At 32.4% G+C, this 18,759-nt stretch overlaps 1 protein-coding gene across 1 annotated transcript in view; it reads right to left on the reverse strand.

Moving 5' to 3' along the window:
- The window catches only part of LOC117223275 (uncharacterized), a 212,750-nt gene that overhangs the window by 23,419 nt on the left and 170,572 nt on the right, over positions 1 to 18,759 (reverse strand). The window contains exons 6-13 of the mRNA XM_076522331.1: positions 16,358 to 16,597; positions 13,301 to 13,462; positions 11,579 to 11,705; positions 9,264 to 9,413; positions 9,004 to 9,180; positions 6,117 to 6,281; positions 4,086 to 4,432; positions 1,172 to 1,421 (exon numbers count right to left, since the gene is read on the reverse strand). Of these exons, the coding sequence (XP_076378446.1) occupies positions 1,172 to 1,421; positions 4,086 to 4,432; positions 6,117 to 6,281; positions 9,004 to 9,180; positions 9,264 to 9,413; positions 11,579 to 11,705; positions 13,301 to 13,462; positions 16,358 to 16,597 (1,618 nt within the window). The remainder of the gene's footprint in view (positions 1 to 1,171; positions 1,422 to 4,085; positions 4,433 to 6,116; positions 6,282 to 9,003; positions 9,181 to 9,263; positions 9,414 to 11,578; positions 11,706 to 13,300; positions 13,463 to 16,357; positions 16,598 to 18,759) is intronic.

The raw sequence follows: 18,759 nt of genomic DNA on the forward strand, positions 1-18,759 counted from the left end.
CGTATCAATACAATACATACGTATAGTATAAACTATGTCGGATGTATCGTGCTAAGAGCCAGTTAAATAAATTATAATTTATGACAATGACTTTATGAAAATGAGGGGAATACAAATTTCTCTTCTGACTCAATCTTTTGTGATATCCCGACTGTGGATTTTTATGCAAAATAAAAATTGTCTGCATTAATTGCAAAAGACAGAAGACAAATATGAATGTATTTCTTCTTCTAATAGTTACAGTAAATCGAAAGCAATGCAAGAATTTTGGTAAATTCTTTTGATGGCTTGACTGTTTTGCACTTTCACTTACGGGCCATGCCATGCCAAGCAGATCACACACAAGTTTACACACAAGTTTACACACTAATGTAATTATTATAAAAATGTGTCAATGGTCAAGAGTGAATTGCTAAAATTCTTGTGGGAGAATAAATGACACTATTCAGCTGTTTTGGAAATCTGTCGATTCTGACAATTGTCAACGTTTTATATAATTAACAATTAATATCTTTTGACTCTCAACACATCGCTGTTTCTTTCAAAGAGGAATGATTTCTATATACTTCCACTGCATAATCATATCAACATCATTTCCACCAACATCTATCCATGCAAATGATTATTGTTTGAAGTGTAAAGTGTATTGTTTAAAGTGTAAAATAGCAACTTTGTATTTTTAATAGTTTCGGTGACATAAATTCAAAAATGAAGGCTGCCTTCGTAAAATTCAGCGAACACTGCAAACTTTGAAGACATATAACTGTTAAACAATTTCGAAATTAGAAAAATGATGACGTAACCCCCTTCTCCAATTTCAATATCATTAAAATCACTGACATCGAGGTACAAAAGTGATCCGCTTGGCATGGAATGGCTCTTACTTACTCTTTCCATTGTTGCACAAAATCCACGGTTTAGTGAAAATTGATTTTTTGGGGAGAAGGGAGATTCCAATTTTAAGATATACAAATAAAAGTACAATACGACAACTGAATTATTGAAATAGTAGCACCGTAGCTAAAAAATAAATCATCTCTACCTTTCGTTCGACTTTCAGACATTCTTCGGTTCAAGTTTAAACATTTAAAGCTCAGATTCTGGCAGGGTTGCTTAGGCTATCTAAGTTTCTCATTTAGAACATGCGGCAACGATTTTTGTAACTCCTCACCTGGAGCACCAACTTCTCCTTTGAACCCTTTGTCTCCGTCCAATTTTATGTCGTGCTGCGAGGACGTTCCAGGTTCACCTTTCCTTCCTCTATCACCTTCCATACCCTTAGGCCCTCGTTGTCCCGGGAAACCTGACTCTCCTTTCAGATGCAAAAGCGGTACCTGCGCGTCTTCACCTTTCTCACCCGGAACACCATCGAGACCTGATAAACCGTCTCGGCCAGAAGGCCCTGGAGATCCATAATCACCCTAAAAGCAAAATGCCATTGTCAGTGCTATGAGCCGAGGGCTGTTGCAGTTGTGCATGACCAAGGATTGTTTGGTTTTTGAGAATTTGTCACTTGTGGACGAGCCGATGCACAGTGGAGTGTTTACCCGAAAACGCAGTAAGAAAACATTTTCTGACCGAAATCATAAAATATCCATCTTCTTGAAATTTTACGATAAAACATCATATGTGTACTTATGAAAATTGAATAAGTTGCAGAATCTATTTCTGAACAACATTTATAAATAACAATATAATTATAAAATACATATATCGAATATCCAAGTGTCAAATCGTTGAACAACTCATGAAAAACAAATTAGCAACTAATGCACAGCGAATTATTAAAAAACTATAAAAAACATAGGGACGTCAATAATTACAACAATCCCTCTAACTACTCCAATAGCATCTGATAGCAGCTCATTTTTTAAAAAAGAAAGTAAGATTCCACTCTTTAATTAAAATGTGACCAAAACGAACATTATATCGTGGCACACATAATTAAAGAATGAAATAAAAATTAAACATATTTAAGTAGATATAACTCAAAAATTGTGAACAATACAAGACTGTGCTCTGGCATAATTTAGGTACATGCTAACAAGGGAATGTCCCCAAGGTTGACGCTTTACAAGCACTACCACTGCACCAAATCTCATCAAAAAGTGAGCGTCAACTCTGAGAACCTTCCTTTGTAAATGCAACAAATTCTCTCACCAATCACTTAAATGTAAATAATATAAACGGTTTTGGGAGATTTGTGTAGTCACGTCCAAAATGAACAAATAGTAGAAAAAAATCATAGTAAATCATAATCTATTGGGTTGGCAACTAAGTAATTGCCGATTTCAATTATAGATGTCTCTCATTCCCATTTTTATGATATCCGTAAATGTTATATTATAAAATTATTATTATTATTATTATGTTATTTTTTATTATCCGTGAATGTTAGCAACTGGACAAATTGAATGCAGCGGTCAAGGAAAAGCGAGCAGAATTGGTCAATCGTAAAGGTGTCATTTTCCAGCAGGACAATGCTAGGCCGCACACGTTTTTGTCCACTCGGCAAAAATTGATGGATATTGGTTGGGAATTGATGTTACACCCACCATATAGCCCTGATCTCGCGCCATCGGATTACCACTTATTTCGATCCCTGGACAACTCCCTTCGTGGTAAAACTTTTAATGATGATGACGCTGTAAAATCTCACTTAACTCAGTTTTTGGCCGAAAAGGATCAGACTTTCTACGAGCGTGAGATTTTCAAGTTGTCAGAGAGATGGCAAAAGGTCATCGAACAAAATGGAAAATACATTACACATTAAACTTCATTCCAAGTAAAGAACAATTTTTTATTTCATAGAACAAATCGGCAATTACTTAGTTGCCAACCCAATATATGTTCAATGAACTAGTGGTGAAGAAATTGTTCATTATAGACATATTTTTATAAAATGTCGTTATTTCGCATTTTCGGGATAAATGCTCCACTGTAGGATGTCTTTGTCACCGTCTGGACCCACAAGGGGAAGTAAGATAGGAGTTTGTCTCAAAGAATAGAATTTAAGCCAGAGTCTATTTCACCACCGAGATTCACAGAATAGTTAAGGTAGTAAATGTTCGTTAGCCTCGTAATTTATTAAATTATTTGGATGCACCATTTTTGGATGCACTTGCTGAGTCGGCATATTTTTACAGTATAGGGTGTACGCCGGGAAAGGGATGGTTTCGGACACTATAAGACTGATTAAAGTTCAGATCAGTTCTTAGGATTCTGTACTCTTCATGAAATAATCAATTGAACAGCGTTTGAGAGTAGGTGAATTAAAAAGTGTTTCATAGTTTCGTTGAACGCACCTTAAAATACCAATCATATGTAGATTTCAAGTTGCAATATTTGCTTTAAACGTATGGGTAGTTGATAAAACAACTGTTAATTAAACAAATCACAGTTATAAGCAAAAAGAAAATGGCATTTGCAAGACATCGGTAGGTATATAAATTTTAGTGCGAAGAGGATATGATAATCGTTGCTTCCTCATACATGGTGTCCAAAAAATATTATAAGCAGCTCGAAATAAATTTCATCATAGCTTCGTTAACGAGTTATTCACGAAAAATGCGGTCTAATCAGAGCGGCTACTGCCGCGTCGAGCTTGCTAGCGCGATGATATTCGCTCGCTGTACTCGCTCTTTGATTGGCCCATGTTTTTCGTTAATAACTCATCAACAAAGAGGCGGCGAACATTTTAGCTAAGGAGAAGGTTACTTTAAATCGCCTATGGGATAGCCCTTTCTGAACGTTCTAAGTTCTGGGACACCCTGTAGATTAATCAAAGACAGTTTTACCGAGATCAATGACCCAACTACTACAACTTCTTCTTGTCAGGGTGTAAATTTGTATCAAATCGTCGACAAAATTTGAATGAAGTTGATCATCTTGTAATCAAATTGACAGCCTTTTGCAGAATTTGTTTAGGGAACATTTGGCTGACCGGGTGGTAATGTTTTCGAAATTCTATTCTTTGAGAAAGTATAAAAGGTGTTTTCGTTAGAACTCTTAACTTTTCCAGAAAGACGTTGTCTCTTTGAAAACGTAATTGCTCAAGTGTTACGGATTTAAAGAAATTTGCTCACCTTCTCTCCCTTAGGCCCTGGCGGGCCTGAATCCCCGGTAAGACCGTATTCGCCTTTTTGCCCTCTCAGCCCCTCTAGACCAGGATAACCCTTATCACCAACGTCACCAATTATTCCTTTCAATTGTCCTCGAGGCAGAATGATTCTTCCTCTTTCTCCTTTGGGTCCTTGAGATCCAGCGATTCCAGGTCTTCCGCTGTCGCCTTCCAATCCTCCTGGTCCAGCAATACCAGGCTTCCCGTGAGCTCCCTTCTGTCCGCGCGGTCCTGTCAATCCAGGAAAACCGGGCGCTCCAGGATACCCGTTCAGTCCGGCGTCACCAGATTCACCCTTGTCACCAGGCAATCCTACGTAAACAATGATTCTATTATTATACAAATGTATTCATTCAATTGAGAACAATTTCGTTTAGAGAATAAACCTACGTTCGCGATGAAAGGAGCTGGCTGTTAACATTAAAAGTTAGTTTTCTAACGCGCGATTTTCCTTTTCGAGAAAGCAAACTATGGTGAAAGTATTTATTGTAAAGCATAAATTTGTTTATTATTAGTACACCTATTTTCTTAACTTCATTATTGAAGTCTACCTCTTTATAATTGACTGCTTTCAATAATTTATCATCGTAATTATTCTCATTCATATCTTTCTGCCTTCTTTTTAGGATCTAATAATTTGACTCTCATCATTTACTAGTATAGTTTAGTATAGTTTATTAATCGCTACTAATGAAAAATATAAAGAAAATACTTTAATATAATTCTGAACTTAGTCCATATATATATAGTGTAAAAATGTTATGATCGAGCTAAATATGATAGGCAGGTTAGCTTCGTCATGGACGCTGAAAACTACTAAAACATTTAAGAGTAACAACAATGGATCTATTAAAGTCGGGCAGCTATCTTTTTGGGAACGATAATTATCTCATAGAAGTTAGAAAGTACTTGCTTCGGATTCGTATAAATTTAGGAGAGGAAAATGCAAGATATACGTAAGATAACTTTATATTTATAGCACATTCGTACTCGTGTTGCTGAAATTTAATTAGACGAAATTGTAAATTTTAATCTCTCGGATCTATTCGATCAATTTATGTATGGTAACGTTATAAATTCCCTGTAAGCTGTATTTACAGTGATAACTGTCTGATGGATTCTGCATAGAAATGCTATCATCATTAGTCGCGCTAGTAAACTGATATTGTCTCGTCAGTCGTAAATGGAGCGAAACTATAGGATAATATATGTGATCCATCAGACATCGATTTTCAAAGCCGTGCTCAGAAAGCGGTATATCGTGGACGAACATTTTTATAAGTTTCAAATATTCTTAACATTAATCCGTAAACTGCGGATTTTATGCATTTACGACAAAACTGAGTAGGTCCAATACAAAACTATGAAGATATTAGAAGGATTTGAGAATATTTTTACATTATATACAACTTTTCCAAATGATTAAAACAGAGAAGACATTTTCGTCGGGTTTACGTTTCTTACAATTAACTTAAACAATTTTTTATTTGCATACAGATCCGCAGTCTATTAATCACCAATTTTAATCATCATTTATTTCTACTGATTTTATTTATGCGATAATATAGTTCTATTATATAGTATATTTTTATATAGTGTTTATATTAATACTATCTTGTCTTTTTTTAGATTTTCTTATTCTTTATATTTATTTGCATGTATTCAACATGGTGAAACAAAATAATTGTTTAAAAATGAAGGGAAGGAAGCTTATCGATTATATTGAGTTCCAATAAATTTTATGCTTTTAAATATAATTATATCTTATTTGAATAGTTTGTGGACTCAAAGGAATATTATTAGCCATTAGAAATATTAAAGCCAACACGAGCAACTGTGAGAAATGTATGCTGAATTGTGTGATATAAATTTTAACAACGAATGATTCGTTGCAATAACACAGACAAAGTTATTCAACGTATTTTAAACATGAATCGCATTTCAAGCAAAATTTTACGAAGGTATGTTTGTTTCATTGTTAGTAAATTGTTCGTACCTGGTGCACAAACGCCACAATCATCGCCCCTGTAGCCTTTTTGACCTCTTGGACCTGGTGAACCGGGCCATCCGTCCGAGCCCGGAATTCCTGGTAATCCTGGCAGTCCACGTTCACCGGGCGGTCCTTGTATTCTAATACCTTTACCGGGGAATCCTTTCGCTCCTATTGAAGACAGAAAAAAGCTTATTATTGTTGTTATTAATACCGATTAATAATAATAAGTTTATTTTAAATTAATTGCAGAATTAATTAAATTTAGTCTAAATTTCTAATAATAAAAATAATATTAAAAAGTTCAAAGTATTAGACTTTAATCAGCGTGAATGCTTGAAACCATTGATTTACTATATTTGCATTTTCTTAAAAAATGTAGCTTCTAAATTCAAAAATCCATGCCTGAATTCCTAAAATTAGCGAATTTAATATTACACGAGTACTATTTTTATCCCTTTTGTAGAATACTACAATAAGATAAGAAAATACTACAATATTTCTACTCACACATAAATGTCCCGTTAAAGTATGCAATACTCGCTTACATTTAACATTCTTAAAGGACCGTAATTTGGAAATGGAACTAAATAATTCTATGCGGTAAAAAGCATTTCAAAGAATATACGTTAGAAGTTACGATCTTGCTCTGCATTATACAGGGTGTACTGCGTAAGTATTGTCGCAGTTTTTCGAGCACTACCCACAGTCTGACAAGAAAATGTTCCAAACATAAGTTAATCAGTTTTTGGTCAGCTACAGAATGCAATATAAAAAGTTTGAAAAAAACGTCTCATTGCAAGAAATCAAGATCACATATATTTTTTTAAATGACATGGTATATTTTTTTCTTCATGCTATTACTGTTACACCATGACCTTCGGATGATCTTGATGCCAAAAAAGTGAAATCAATGAATTGATATTATTTCGTTGAACATTGTTTTAGTTTACATTATACTAATTCGAAGAAAATCTTTTTCATCATTTATGACATCAAGGTCATTCGAAGGTCGTGGTATAACAGATCGTTGAATTTATCTTCACTCAAACTATAATAGTATGACCTAAAAAAATATGTCATGCCGTGTAAAAAAATAAAAGTGATCTTGATTTTTTCCAGTGAGACATTTCTCCTGAAATTTTTTATATTGCAATCTGTGCTGATCAAAAACTAATTAATTTTTGTTAGGGATATTTTTTGCCGGACCGACGGAAGTGCTGGAAAAATCGTGGCGACTGTTACATGGGACACCCAGTATACAATAACAGTAACTGACACCGCGTACAATTTCCTATCATTATGTAAATTTGAAAGAAACAATGACGTCAAAATAATAATATCAAAAAAAGAAAATGATAATAAATATACGTCGAACAGTAATAGTTTAACAACGTTTTATGCACAGGCAGTAACAGCTATATTTCTGTTCGAGATCGAGAAAATGCGCGTTTTATGTCCAACTTTATAAAAAATCAGTCCGCGCTGATGAAACTTTAATATCAAAACTGTCAAATCAGTAAAAATGACTAATATCCGATTTTTTTTTACATCCAGTGTTTGAAATCGCATCAACCACTGAATGGCTTATTATCCGATTTTTTCTTTACAACATCTGCAAAACTTTTTCGTACCTGCATATATTATAATAAAAATCGTACGACGTTTAAATGAATTCAACTTGTAATGTTAAACACGTTTTTCTTAGATCTGTGTTTTTTAAAATGACGTTCATGATATCTCAAAATCTATTTGTTTACTTAGTTTAAAATTTTATGTGCACCTCTGGAGCATGTGAAAACGCGATAAATAAAAGTTCTGCCATTTTATAAATTATCGACTTTTTTTCGTTCTACTTTCTATAGTCAAACTCATCTAGATCAAGAATCTCTATGTTTGTTTTTTGGATAAGCAGTAAATAAATGTGTTACAGTTTTTCTGTAAAAACGATCTTTCACAAACACTAAAAACAAAGCGTTTCACATTGGAATAACCTTTTCATAATTACATTGTAATTAGGCTACTAAAATATTGGTATAAGTAGAAACGTTAATAAAGTTGTTTGATTAGGGTATACGGAATTAGGATGAATATTTATTTGGCAATTTTATATAGGGTGTTAGAAAAGTCGTGGTACAACCGGAAGAGAGAGATTTAGAGTCGAAAATATAGCATGCAATTTTTTCACCCAGGGCATCATTCTCAAGAAAATCGAGTTGGAAAATTCGTTAGGTTCGTGTATAGACAATATTTATTTGTTAGGTACAACATCAAAGATGACATTTCCCACGTTTGTAAATTACTAAAATAAATCAATTATTGAAATTCACAACTCACTACTTACATTTACCAATTACTTGCACTTACCAACTACGTTAACATTATATCATCTTCTAATTGATATGGTTTACACAGGCAAGCAACAATAGGTTTTAACGGGCCAATAAAACTATGCAAACTGTGCCTAAGCGTCAAACTCGATTTTTTTCGAAAATTAAGTTGTGTGTGAAAATCCGGCTGTATCACGACTTTTCAAACACCCGGAATATGACAAAACTTAATGAACATCAAAAGGACAATATCTTCTAAAATCTTATTTCAAATTGACAGCTTTGAAACGGAATGGACGGTAATTTTCAAAGAATTAGCCAATACTATACGCCGCAATCGTCTTTCACGATAATTGAAAATTATTTCTGATATACAACGATCTTTAGACAACAAATTGTTTTGTCAAGTTATCTTATCAACGAGCTTATATATTCATTGTTTAATTCGATACTCACTTCCTATATTCAACAAATATCTCTTATACACCAATGTACCAACAAAGCAAAGCCAATATCACAACATAAAGATGACGAACATAGAAATAATAAAAATAATCATTTACCAGAAGGTCCAGGATCACCACGATCGCCAGGTGCCCCAGTACGAGCCGGTATTCCAGGTTTTCCGTCTTGACCCGGTGGTCCAATAATAGTTATACCAGGAAATCCTTTCGGTCCAAAGTCTCCAGGGGGTCCAACTAAACCTGGAGGACCTTGAGAACCCATCTGTCCAGGAAGACCTAACGTGGTGCAAATAGAAATATTCTCGAAATATTTCGATATATTGATGATGATTTGTAGAGAAATATTGTCGTATACGTGCCATCAGATCCTGGCTCTCCTTTCACGGAAGTTCCTTTTGGCCCTGCCGATCCAGGAGGACCAGCAGGCCCTGGTGGACCAGGTGGTCCGATGTAACCCACTTTACCAGGTAAACCTGGCGTCCCTGACTGTCCCATTGGACCAGGCGGACCTGAACAAATAGAAGTGATTTTTACAACTATTTATATTATTTCCTTGCGGGGATCATAACTATTACGATCATCGTAAACAAAATCGTTGCACAACAATTATTATTTTCATTCAAATGCTTTTAATTATAGATAATAACAGTCATATGTGTCCAAAATTTCGTTTTCGTATTCAATACTGATGAGGAAAATGTGTTTGAGCTAATGATAGGTACACTGTGGATTTTATACAAAATAAAAATTATCGTCATCGATTGCAATAAATACGATAAAAATTTCTTTCTTCCTTATATAATTTTGGCGAATCGAAAATAATACGTAAATGTTCTTAAATTCTTTTAATATTCTCATTGTTTTAAATTTCCCCTAACCATTTTTTTATCACAAATGCATAAAATTCGTTGTCTAGTGATGAGTATTCTGCGAATTTGATGCGTTTATGACAAAAATGGTTAGATCAAAATCGACATTGTAAAGACATGAGAAGAATTTGAGAATATTTTTATATTATGTACGATTTACCAAAATGATTAATAGAGGAAAGACAATTTTACCTGATTTGCGATTCTTTTAATCAAGTTAGACAATTTTTATTTTGTCTAAATATCTGCAGTCTAGTGAAAAGAGTTATCGTTGAGAGAAAATTCTGTCAATTACGGTCGCTTATAACTAAACTGCAACGAATGAATTGCAACGAACCGAAACAAGATAGAAATTTCGTTCTTGGTTTAATCATTTCCGTTTAACAACCTGTTATTATCATAAATGTTTAAAATCCGCAATTTGGTTATCACAATTATCGAAGAGGAAAATTAATTTCGATTGCTTCTAACAGTTATCGCAGAAGGAAATCCTATTTTGATCATTCATAGTAATCAGAAATATCAGGAATTGTATTTCGATCACATATTATACAGAGTGTTTCATAAATACATGTTAGTACATCACGCGGTAAATCTACACGCCAAAATAAGTGAAAAATGTCATACGAACATAATATGTGCGAACTTGAGTTGCACGAGGTACAGTCAGAGGCAAAATTGTATTGGACTAAATCACTTGAATTTTGTTAGATCACAGAGAGATTCGTCTACTAAACAATGGCTACAACGTTTTTTCTAATTTTGCTATTACTTGAGATGGCAAAATTCTTAACCTTTTTATCTGAAACTATAACAAAGATTTAAAAAATACGTCTCGTAGATCTTGATAACTTATATGCATACTGAAATTTCCATCGAAATTGTTTGACGTTGTTGAAAGTTAGAAACAATTGAAAATTGCGTACAATTTCTTTTATGAATCACTTTTATGAACGAGTCAAATAAGTTTTGCTCTACGATAATTGTTAACAGTGACCAATACAGTTTTCGTCACTGATAACTAGACTTAATGTAAAATAAGTATTGTCTAAATTAATTATAAGAGACATAAGTTGGATAACAATATATTTTCTCTTATAATAATTGTAATAATTCACAAATAAAACCACAATATCTTTAAATTCTTATAATTCCTTTGCAGTTTCGAATTTCACCTATTTATATTCGTCATAAATACGTAAAATTCGTAGTGTATTGGTAACCATTACGAATGATAAAAGCTGAATTTCCCTCGCCGATAACTGTTACAAATAATTGGAATAAATTTCCCTCGTCGAAAAACAAGTGACCAATATAAAAGTTCAGTCATAAATCAATTCAGTTATTGAAATCACGTAATCATGCATTCTAAACAATTTCTATTACATTTCGCGATTAACAGCTTCAGCTTGAATAATAAACACGTTTCTATTACTGATCTTTTTTACACAAATTCTTCAAATAACTCTTATTTTTGGTCTCCGTTTCTTAACCCTTTGATACTACGGTTTCTTCAACAGCAATTTGTACACGAGAAAGAAAGTCTATGTTTATTGCACGCCAGAGTTTACTTTAATGTTTAAATATCGATAATAGAATAGTAGAATTTGATTTCGATTTGAAGGAGACGAATAACATCCATATTTAGTGGATCATTTTCCAAGTCTTCGTTACGCGTCTAACATGATATTATAAGGCAAGGGTAATATTATAAGGTTAATATTTGTAGCGGGGTTACCTATGGGTTTCCGCAAGTTGACCGACCGAACAAATCTATAAAGATATTTTAAGAAATCAGAACAAACCTAAGTCTCCTTGAATTCCAATATTCCCTTCAATTATTTCGTCGAGTTCCGGTATGTATTTTCCAGGTTCTCCAGCTGCTCCTTGTTTACCGGGAGCGCCACGATTTCCCGCTTCGCCGAGCTCGCCCTGAATTTAATAATTGCAATACTTGTAACTTAGTTACTCGGATATTTATTGTTATAAGATCGTGTAATATGAAAAATGTCCGGTTCCTTATTGATTACAAATTATAAGAAACTTTTCTGCGATTTTTTCCGAAAGAGAAATTTTTTATCGAAACCCTAAATGTGAAAAGTTTACGAAGATATGCTCAACCTAATGGTTGACATTTCGATAAACAAAATAATTAGTTTTTCTCTTCGAATAATCTGACATTTTATACTAAACGATCTAGTATACGATTTTTCTACGTAGGATATATGTTATAATTCATGTTTACGTTTGTTCACAATGAGCACGTTGCGATCTATTCGAGATGATGACCAACATAGAACTTGATTCAAATGCAGTTTGATTTTCAGAATGTAAAGATAGACATCACAAATATAGGATATGAAATGAAAAAATTGAAATTATCTTTATTTTCTCACTATTCTAGTAGCATTCAATTTTTACATTAAGTTCATAATAAACGTCACATGATACTATCAGATTTAGAAACACCTAAATGAAGTAACTGTCTAATATATGTAGTGAACTGTACAGGGTGTTCTTTTTAAATCGAACATCTAAATTATTTCCGTTACTGTTAAAGGTAGAAAAAAAAAGGAACAATGATGGATTTGAATAATGTCAAGGTTTGCATCTAATGATGGAAAGAAAAAGTTTTTTCAAGGTCATCTTGATGTCCTTCTCAAAGTGATCGATATTTATTTGTTTGTTAACATCTGTGGTTTATCAAATATTATTTATTTAGACACGTATAAAACTACAGCCTCAAAATTATTTAATAATTTATTGGATAATAAATAATTTGTAATAATCTTCTTTATAATATTATTTCTCATATTTAGTTATAATTATTTCTCATATTTAGTTATAATTATTTATAATATTTATTTATAATTATTTATAATATTTATTTATAATTATTTATAATGATTTAATTATTATATAATAAATTACGATTACTAAAAATTATTTATCTAAAGATGTATGAAACCTCGAAATGACCTTGAAGAAGTGAGTTGAAATTGGGAAGAATTATTTAAGAATGAAGAAAATTGTACGAACTATTCGATAATGTTTTGTACAAAAATAAAAAACTTTGAGATTTGATATGTAATAAAATGAGATAAGCTGCTCCCTTCCTGCATTCTTCGAATTTCAATTTATTTGGATGAATGTACATATATTCATATGTTTATTTCAATTGTATGTAAAAGTTCAAATGTTCGTATAAGAATGTTATAAAAGATTTTAAACAGATAAATAAAAGAATTTTTACTTATTAGTAGACTGAAAACTTCTACACAAAATAGAAATTGTGTGCATTAATTGGAAAATACAGGGAGCTACATGGACATTTCCTTCGCTTGTCAAATTATTTTCGTGACTTGAAAGAAAATTCAACAGTAACCAGGAATTCATAAATTTTCTTGCAGTCTTGCATTTGCTGTAATAATTTATGTTATAGATGCGTAGAATCGACAGTCCACTTATTAGCTACGAATATTTGGGTTTCTTATGTAACGCGCCATGATTCGACTAAAAATACTTACATCGGGTCCTGACGGTCCTGGATTTCCCTCATAACCCGGGGCACCTTTCTCTCCCTTTTCGCCCGCGGGTCCAATCGGACCAACTCCACCCTGTTTTCCTCTCGGCCCGTCCGTGCCTTGCTCTCCTTTCATACCTTTAATACCCAGAAAACCTGGCCGGCCCTGTGTGTACAAATTTAATAACCTCATTAATCACTCAGTACAATAATTCACAGGGAATTTTTCAATTTATATCGGAGGAAGAGTTTACTTTATTATCGTATATTACTATATTATTAGAGTTTACTAATTATCAGACCTGGGCACATTTGAAATAACATTATTTGAAATATCATTTCAAATAATTAATTCAAATAATTATTTACATGCTCTCTCTCGTGATCACTTTTAAAATAACGTTATTGAAATATCACTTTAAATAACTTGTTATTTTATTTTAGAGTTATTTGAAAGAATTATTTCAGATAATTGTAAAATAAATGCTTCTTAGAAATTTTGTTTTCATCTAATTATTAGCTCTGAGTCTGATTTATTTTGACATCCTCGTTGACATTTCTGCAAAACAAAACGACCACATTTTTTTTAAATATCGCCCCTTTGTCATCTTTTGCAACATCGGAACGACTATTTTCTTCGTAATAATATTAGAGATACCCTGACAAAAATTTGATTAAGATAAACTTTTTGAGAGATTTCGTTCAAAGAAAATTGCTGTCAAGATTTCTTTAAATAATATCTTGTTAAAACAAGAACCTTTTAAATGCGACGGTTTCTCCAAGTCAAATCTTATCGTTTTATATTATAAAATAAAGAAATAATTCCATTATTTAAAATTGCTACTTTTTCAAATGGATCTATATTATTTGTATTTTCAAATAACTGCATTGACAATAACAATTCAGGATGAATTATATCAGGTAGCTACTTCTTATTTTCATTTAGAATAACATTTGCCCGAGTCTGCTAATTATTACATTGTTGCATAATTTCGTATTTTCAGGTAAAAATTAAACCACCAGTACTTTCCAAAGTGATGTACATACAGTCAAAACAATAAGTTCCCGTTCACCTTTTAAAACGGAATAATGTTTATATTATTAGGTCAAGCGATTTAAATCTTTTTGAAATGTTACAGGAATTAGTTTACTAGACAATTGCTAAAAAATTGTTCGATTCGGATGATAGAAAATTTAAAACGTATGTATTTTTTATGTAAGTCAATAACAATTTAAAAATGTGTTTTATAGATCTCGATAACTTTTATGCAAACTGAAAATTTCACTGAAATCGGTTGATGTATAGTCAAGCCACAGCCACTGAAAGATATAAAAGTGGCCCGGTTTTGGTTGAAATTCGTCAAAAACTGCTACATTCATGAACCGATTTCAATGAAATTTTCAGTCTGTATACGTACAAGTGATCGATGTCTACAAAATGCATTTCTCTGATTTTTGTTATAGACTCAGATAAAAAAGTTAAAAAACGTGAGGTTTTTATATTTCTCTTTCATTTCAACTAATTATAATTTTAAAGAACTAATTTAGACATTGTTTAGCAAATTATGTAATTCCTCTTACAATTTAAACAGATTCAATTCATTTGGTTCAATTTTTAAAAAGTTCTTTCGACTTAAAAAACGTTCGAACACTTTCGAGAGTAAAAGTATTTACATTCATTTTAATTGATTGGACATTCAAGAGTTATTGTTGTTCCGAAGTAAGAGCTGCTAAATATGCAGCTGAAGAAGACGTTTGCTTCAAGTGTGGGATAAAAAACATTTTTAATTGAATAATCTCAGTGTCATGTTGGTGAAATAACAGGTTTTGCACTCCATATTGCCTCTTCTGCTGATCTTATTTACCTTTTCTGCAAATTAAATTCACGTGTATGCAATTAGTTATAATAAAATTCATATTGAATTAAAAAATTTAATAAGATTGTTCAAATAGTTGCTGAAGATTTATGAAGATTAATTATTGTCTGCATTATTTTTTAAATTCGCGTTAAATTAAAAAATTGAATTGCCAATTTTGATCTGTCAAAGGGTTAATTGTATTTGCAAAAGGATGAATATAACCAGCAGAAGGGTTAATTTGATTCGCAAAGAGGGGGAATATGATCTACAAAAGGATTAATTTTTAGTGCAAAACCTGTATTTATTGAATTGGCTCATTTATGCTGAATCTGCTAAACTGAGTGCTTATGAGATTTATGAGATTTGTACAAATGTTGGAGAAACCTCTATGTGCTATATTTATTTATGATTTAACCAGTAAGTAATATAAACGAGGTAATATAAGCCAGAGAGGTTGAAACTGTTTATGAACCGCTGATAAATATTTGCTTAAAGAGACTACACGCTGATAATCTTGGTCTTGATTCGAGGACATCCCATCATCATTTCTCTGCAGAATTTAATTAGCGATCTCTTATATCTTTTTACATACTTAGAATTTAATTGTTGAGTGCACGGAACTATAATTGAAACTACTTTTGAAAAATCTTATTTTCTGCGAGTCAAGTAATTTTTTCAAAGAGAAACTGTTATTTTCTGATCTTGTAGAGGCCAATTAGGATTTCTACACGTTTCCTCTAGCATTTAGAAACATTGTACTTTTTATTGTACTCTTTTCAGCTTTTCAACACAGGTGATGACTGATAAAAAAGTAATACGTGACAAATAGTTTTTCGAAAACTATCTCTCGCAGAAATTTTATCGAAGTCAGTGTGTCCAGATGTGTGAACATATACACTACGTGATATATACTCTAAAATATATACAATACTACTTCTATAAATATAAAAGTAACACATAAAGCTCGTCATCATTCGTCTAAGACAGGGCTCGGAATTAACTAGCACGCAACATGAGGGTCGTGAGGGCTACGCCTCCAGAATCGCGCGTCTCACTCCCCGCTGATTGCCTAAATTCTACCTTGACCCTTATTCGAAGTTCCTAATAATAAAGCTTCAGAACCGATCATTTCGTTTTAGCATAACTGACTATGATCGTTTTTTTTATCTGCACTATTTACAAAATTATGCGATAGTACTTACCGGGAGACCTTTAGAGCCCACTTCTCCCTTTCGTCCCCGTGCACCATAATCACCGCGCATTCCTCTGTAGCCTTTAAATCCCTTTACCAGTGTGGACCCGTTAGACTTCCTGTATTCACGACTGCTAGGCGGCCCAGGTTCACCCCTATCTCCCAGTTCTCCTGGCGAACCTTTCACGCCGTACACTGCATCGCCAGGTTCACCTTGCAATCCTGGTAAGCCTATCCCGCCAGGATAACCCTAAAATCATACGATTATTTTGACACATTTCGTTAACGCCTCGTTCAGAATTCAACTGATATGGTGAATATCGAGGTGAACTCCTGTATTATGGTTATTCTAATACAGTGCTAACTCACGTGCAATGTATTGCACGTCGTATATTTTACTGTTCGCTGTGTTATAAGTGAGCCGTTTATTTTGAAAGTGGCATAAGTTACTTTTTCAAAAAAATCGAGTTAATGGTAACACTAATTATCTTGGTATCTATCTATGGTAACACTAGTATGTTTTCATTTTTTTTAAATTTGCAATCAATAAGTTGAGAACTATTGAGATTTGTTCGAGAGAAGTTTTGCTAATTATCGGTATAACAAACATGTTTATTTTGAAAGCGGTGTGAGTCGTTGTACTCAGGAAATTAATTGCGGGGCTTAGTGTAAAAGAAATAGAAACGTGTGATAAGTGTGTGTAAAGTATTGTTTTGAATTATTTTCAGTATTTTTAAAAAAGTTGTGATCACTGGACTTATTTTTATAAGTGCGAAAGAATAGTGCAGTTTTGTAAATTATATTATAGTGATGTGGCGGCTACCTCCAGACCCGCCAGCAGATGGCTATAAAATGTTTTATAAACTAACTTTAGATGAAAAAAATGAATTTCTAACTTTGGATTTGTCACCAAAAAGAGGAAGAGCTAGGCGTTATTCACAAATAGAAATGGATCCGTTATACGCTGGATCTCGTCCTGTTTCTTCAGCAAAATACAAAGACATGATGGACTTGCTTAATTATATACCCCCAATATACCACAGTTATTTAAAAAATTTGAAACAAAACACGATTTCCGAGGACTTAATCACTCCTATTGATGACGAAAATTAAATTGAACTGATGTATTTTCATATAAATTACTTATACGTATGTTTCAAAATGTACTAATTATTTTTGTATTTTATGAATATTAAAATAAAAAATACTTAAATCAAACCTTTATATTAAATATGTTCATGGTATAAATTATTATTATATATGTAATTTATTCAACAATTTTAGTAAATCACGGTCCTTTCAAAACATCATTTCAGTAAAATACGTCGGACAAAATTAATATATGTCAGTCATTTTTCTAAACTATTTATTTTGAAAGTGGCTGAAGTCACTTTACCGTAATGAAAAGTGGTGATTTTTTAATGTTTATACGAAATTATTTATACTGAGAAAAATATCACTATCCTGAGATAACAAATACAAGTAAATCTTCTCGAAAGTTTGCAACCATATTTTTAAACATGTGTTAAAACGCAAACCCTTAAATATATCGACTTAAAAACAAAGTGACTTATGCCACTTTCAAAATAAACGACTCAAGTATACATTATGTAAAAAATGTACCTGGGATTTCTTATTCTAAAGTGCTGCGCTGCATGTATTGAAACAATTTTTTGTATGCAAGTAGGCACCACTCTATTAATAAGGTGAACTTTTACGATCGTGGAAATCGCTTTTGAAACAAGAGTTGGTTGAAGTTACAGTACACGTCTTATATTAGAAAAATCTAATAGGATTTTTCCAAATGGTCCTCCGTTCTTGAGATATTTTGATTTTTAAGTTTTTTTTTGTACGCAACCATACGGAAACTTCAAATCTAAATAGCTCGGAAACAACGCATTTACGGGAGAGAAATGTTAGATATTAAAGTTACTCGATTTCAAAAAAAGGATAAACTTTTGTGCGAAACATTTTTTAATCAAATTTTATCTTATAAGGATATTTAGTAAATTGAGAAATTTGTTTACTTCTATGTTGTTTTTTAAATGACTGAATGCTGATAAATCAATAACAAGTGCACGTTTCCACGTGGAATTTTTACTGCATAAAAAAATCGGAGTAGTTTACGCTTCCGAAACGTAAACACTGCAATTTTCCATTTTGATAATTACACGTTTTGGCTATTATTTATCTTAGGATATCGAAATTTGTCGACTTTGTATGATATATTTTCGTAGATATTGAGGTTAAAACACCGAGAATGCAAGTTTTAATGTGTAAAGCCTGTATAAAATTAACAATTGTTAGTGGATAAAAAATAATTGAGAATTGAAAAAAAATTGTATTTCTTAAGTATTGTTTAAAAATATGATTGTTTCGAAACATTTTTTAAGTGATTAAATTTGTCGATCA

Source organism: Megalopta genalis, chromosome 5 (genome assembly GCF_051020955.1).
Source record: "Megalopta genalis isolate 19385.01 chromosome 5, iyMegGena1_principal, whole genome shotgun sequence".
Classification (NCBI taxonomy): Eukaryota; Metazoa; Arthropoda; class Insecta; order Hymenoptera; family Halictidae; genus Megalopta; species Megalopta genalis.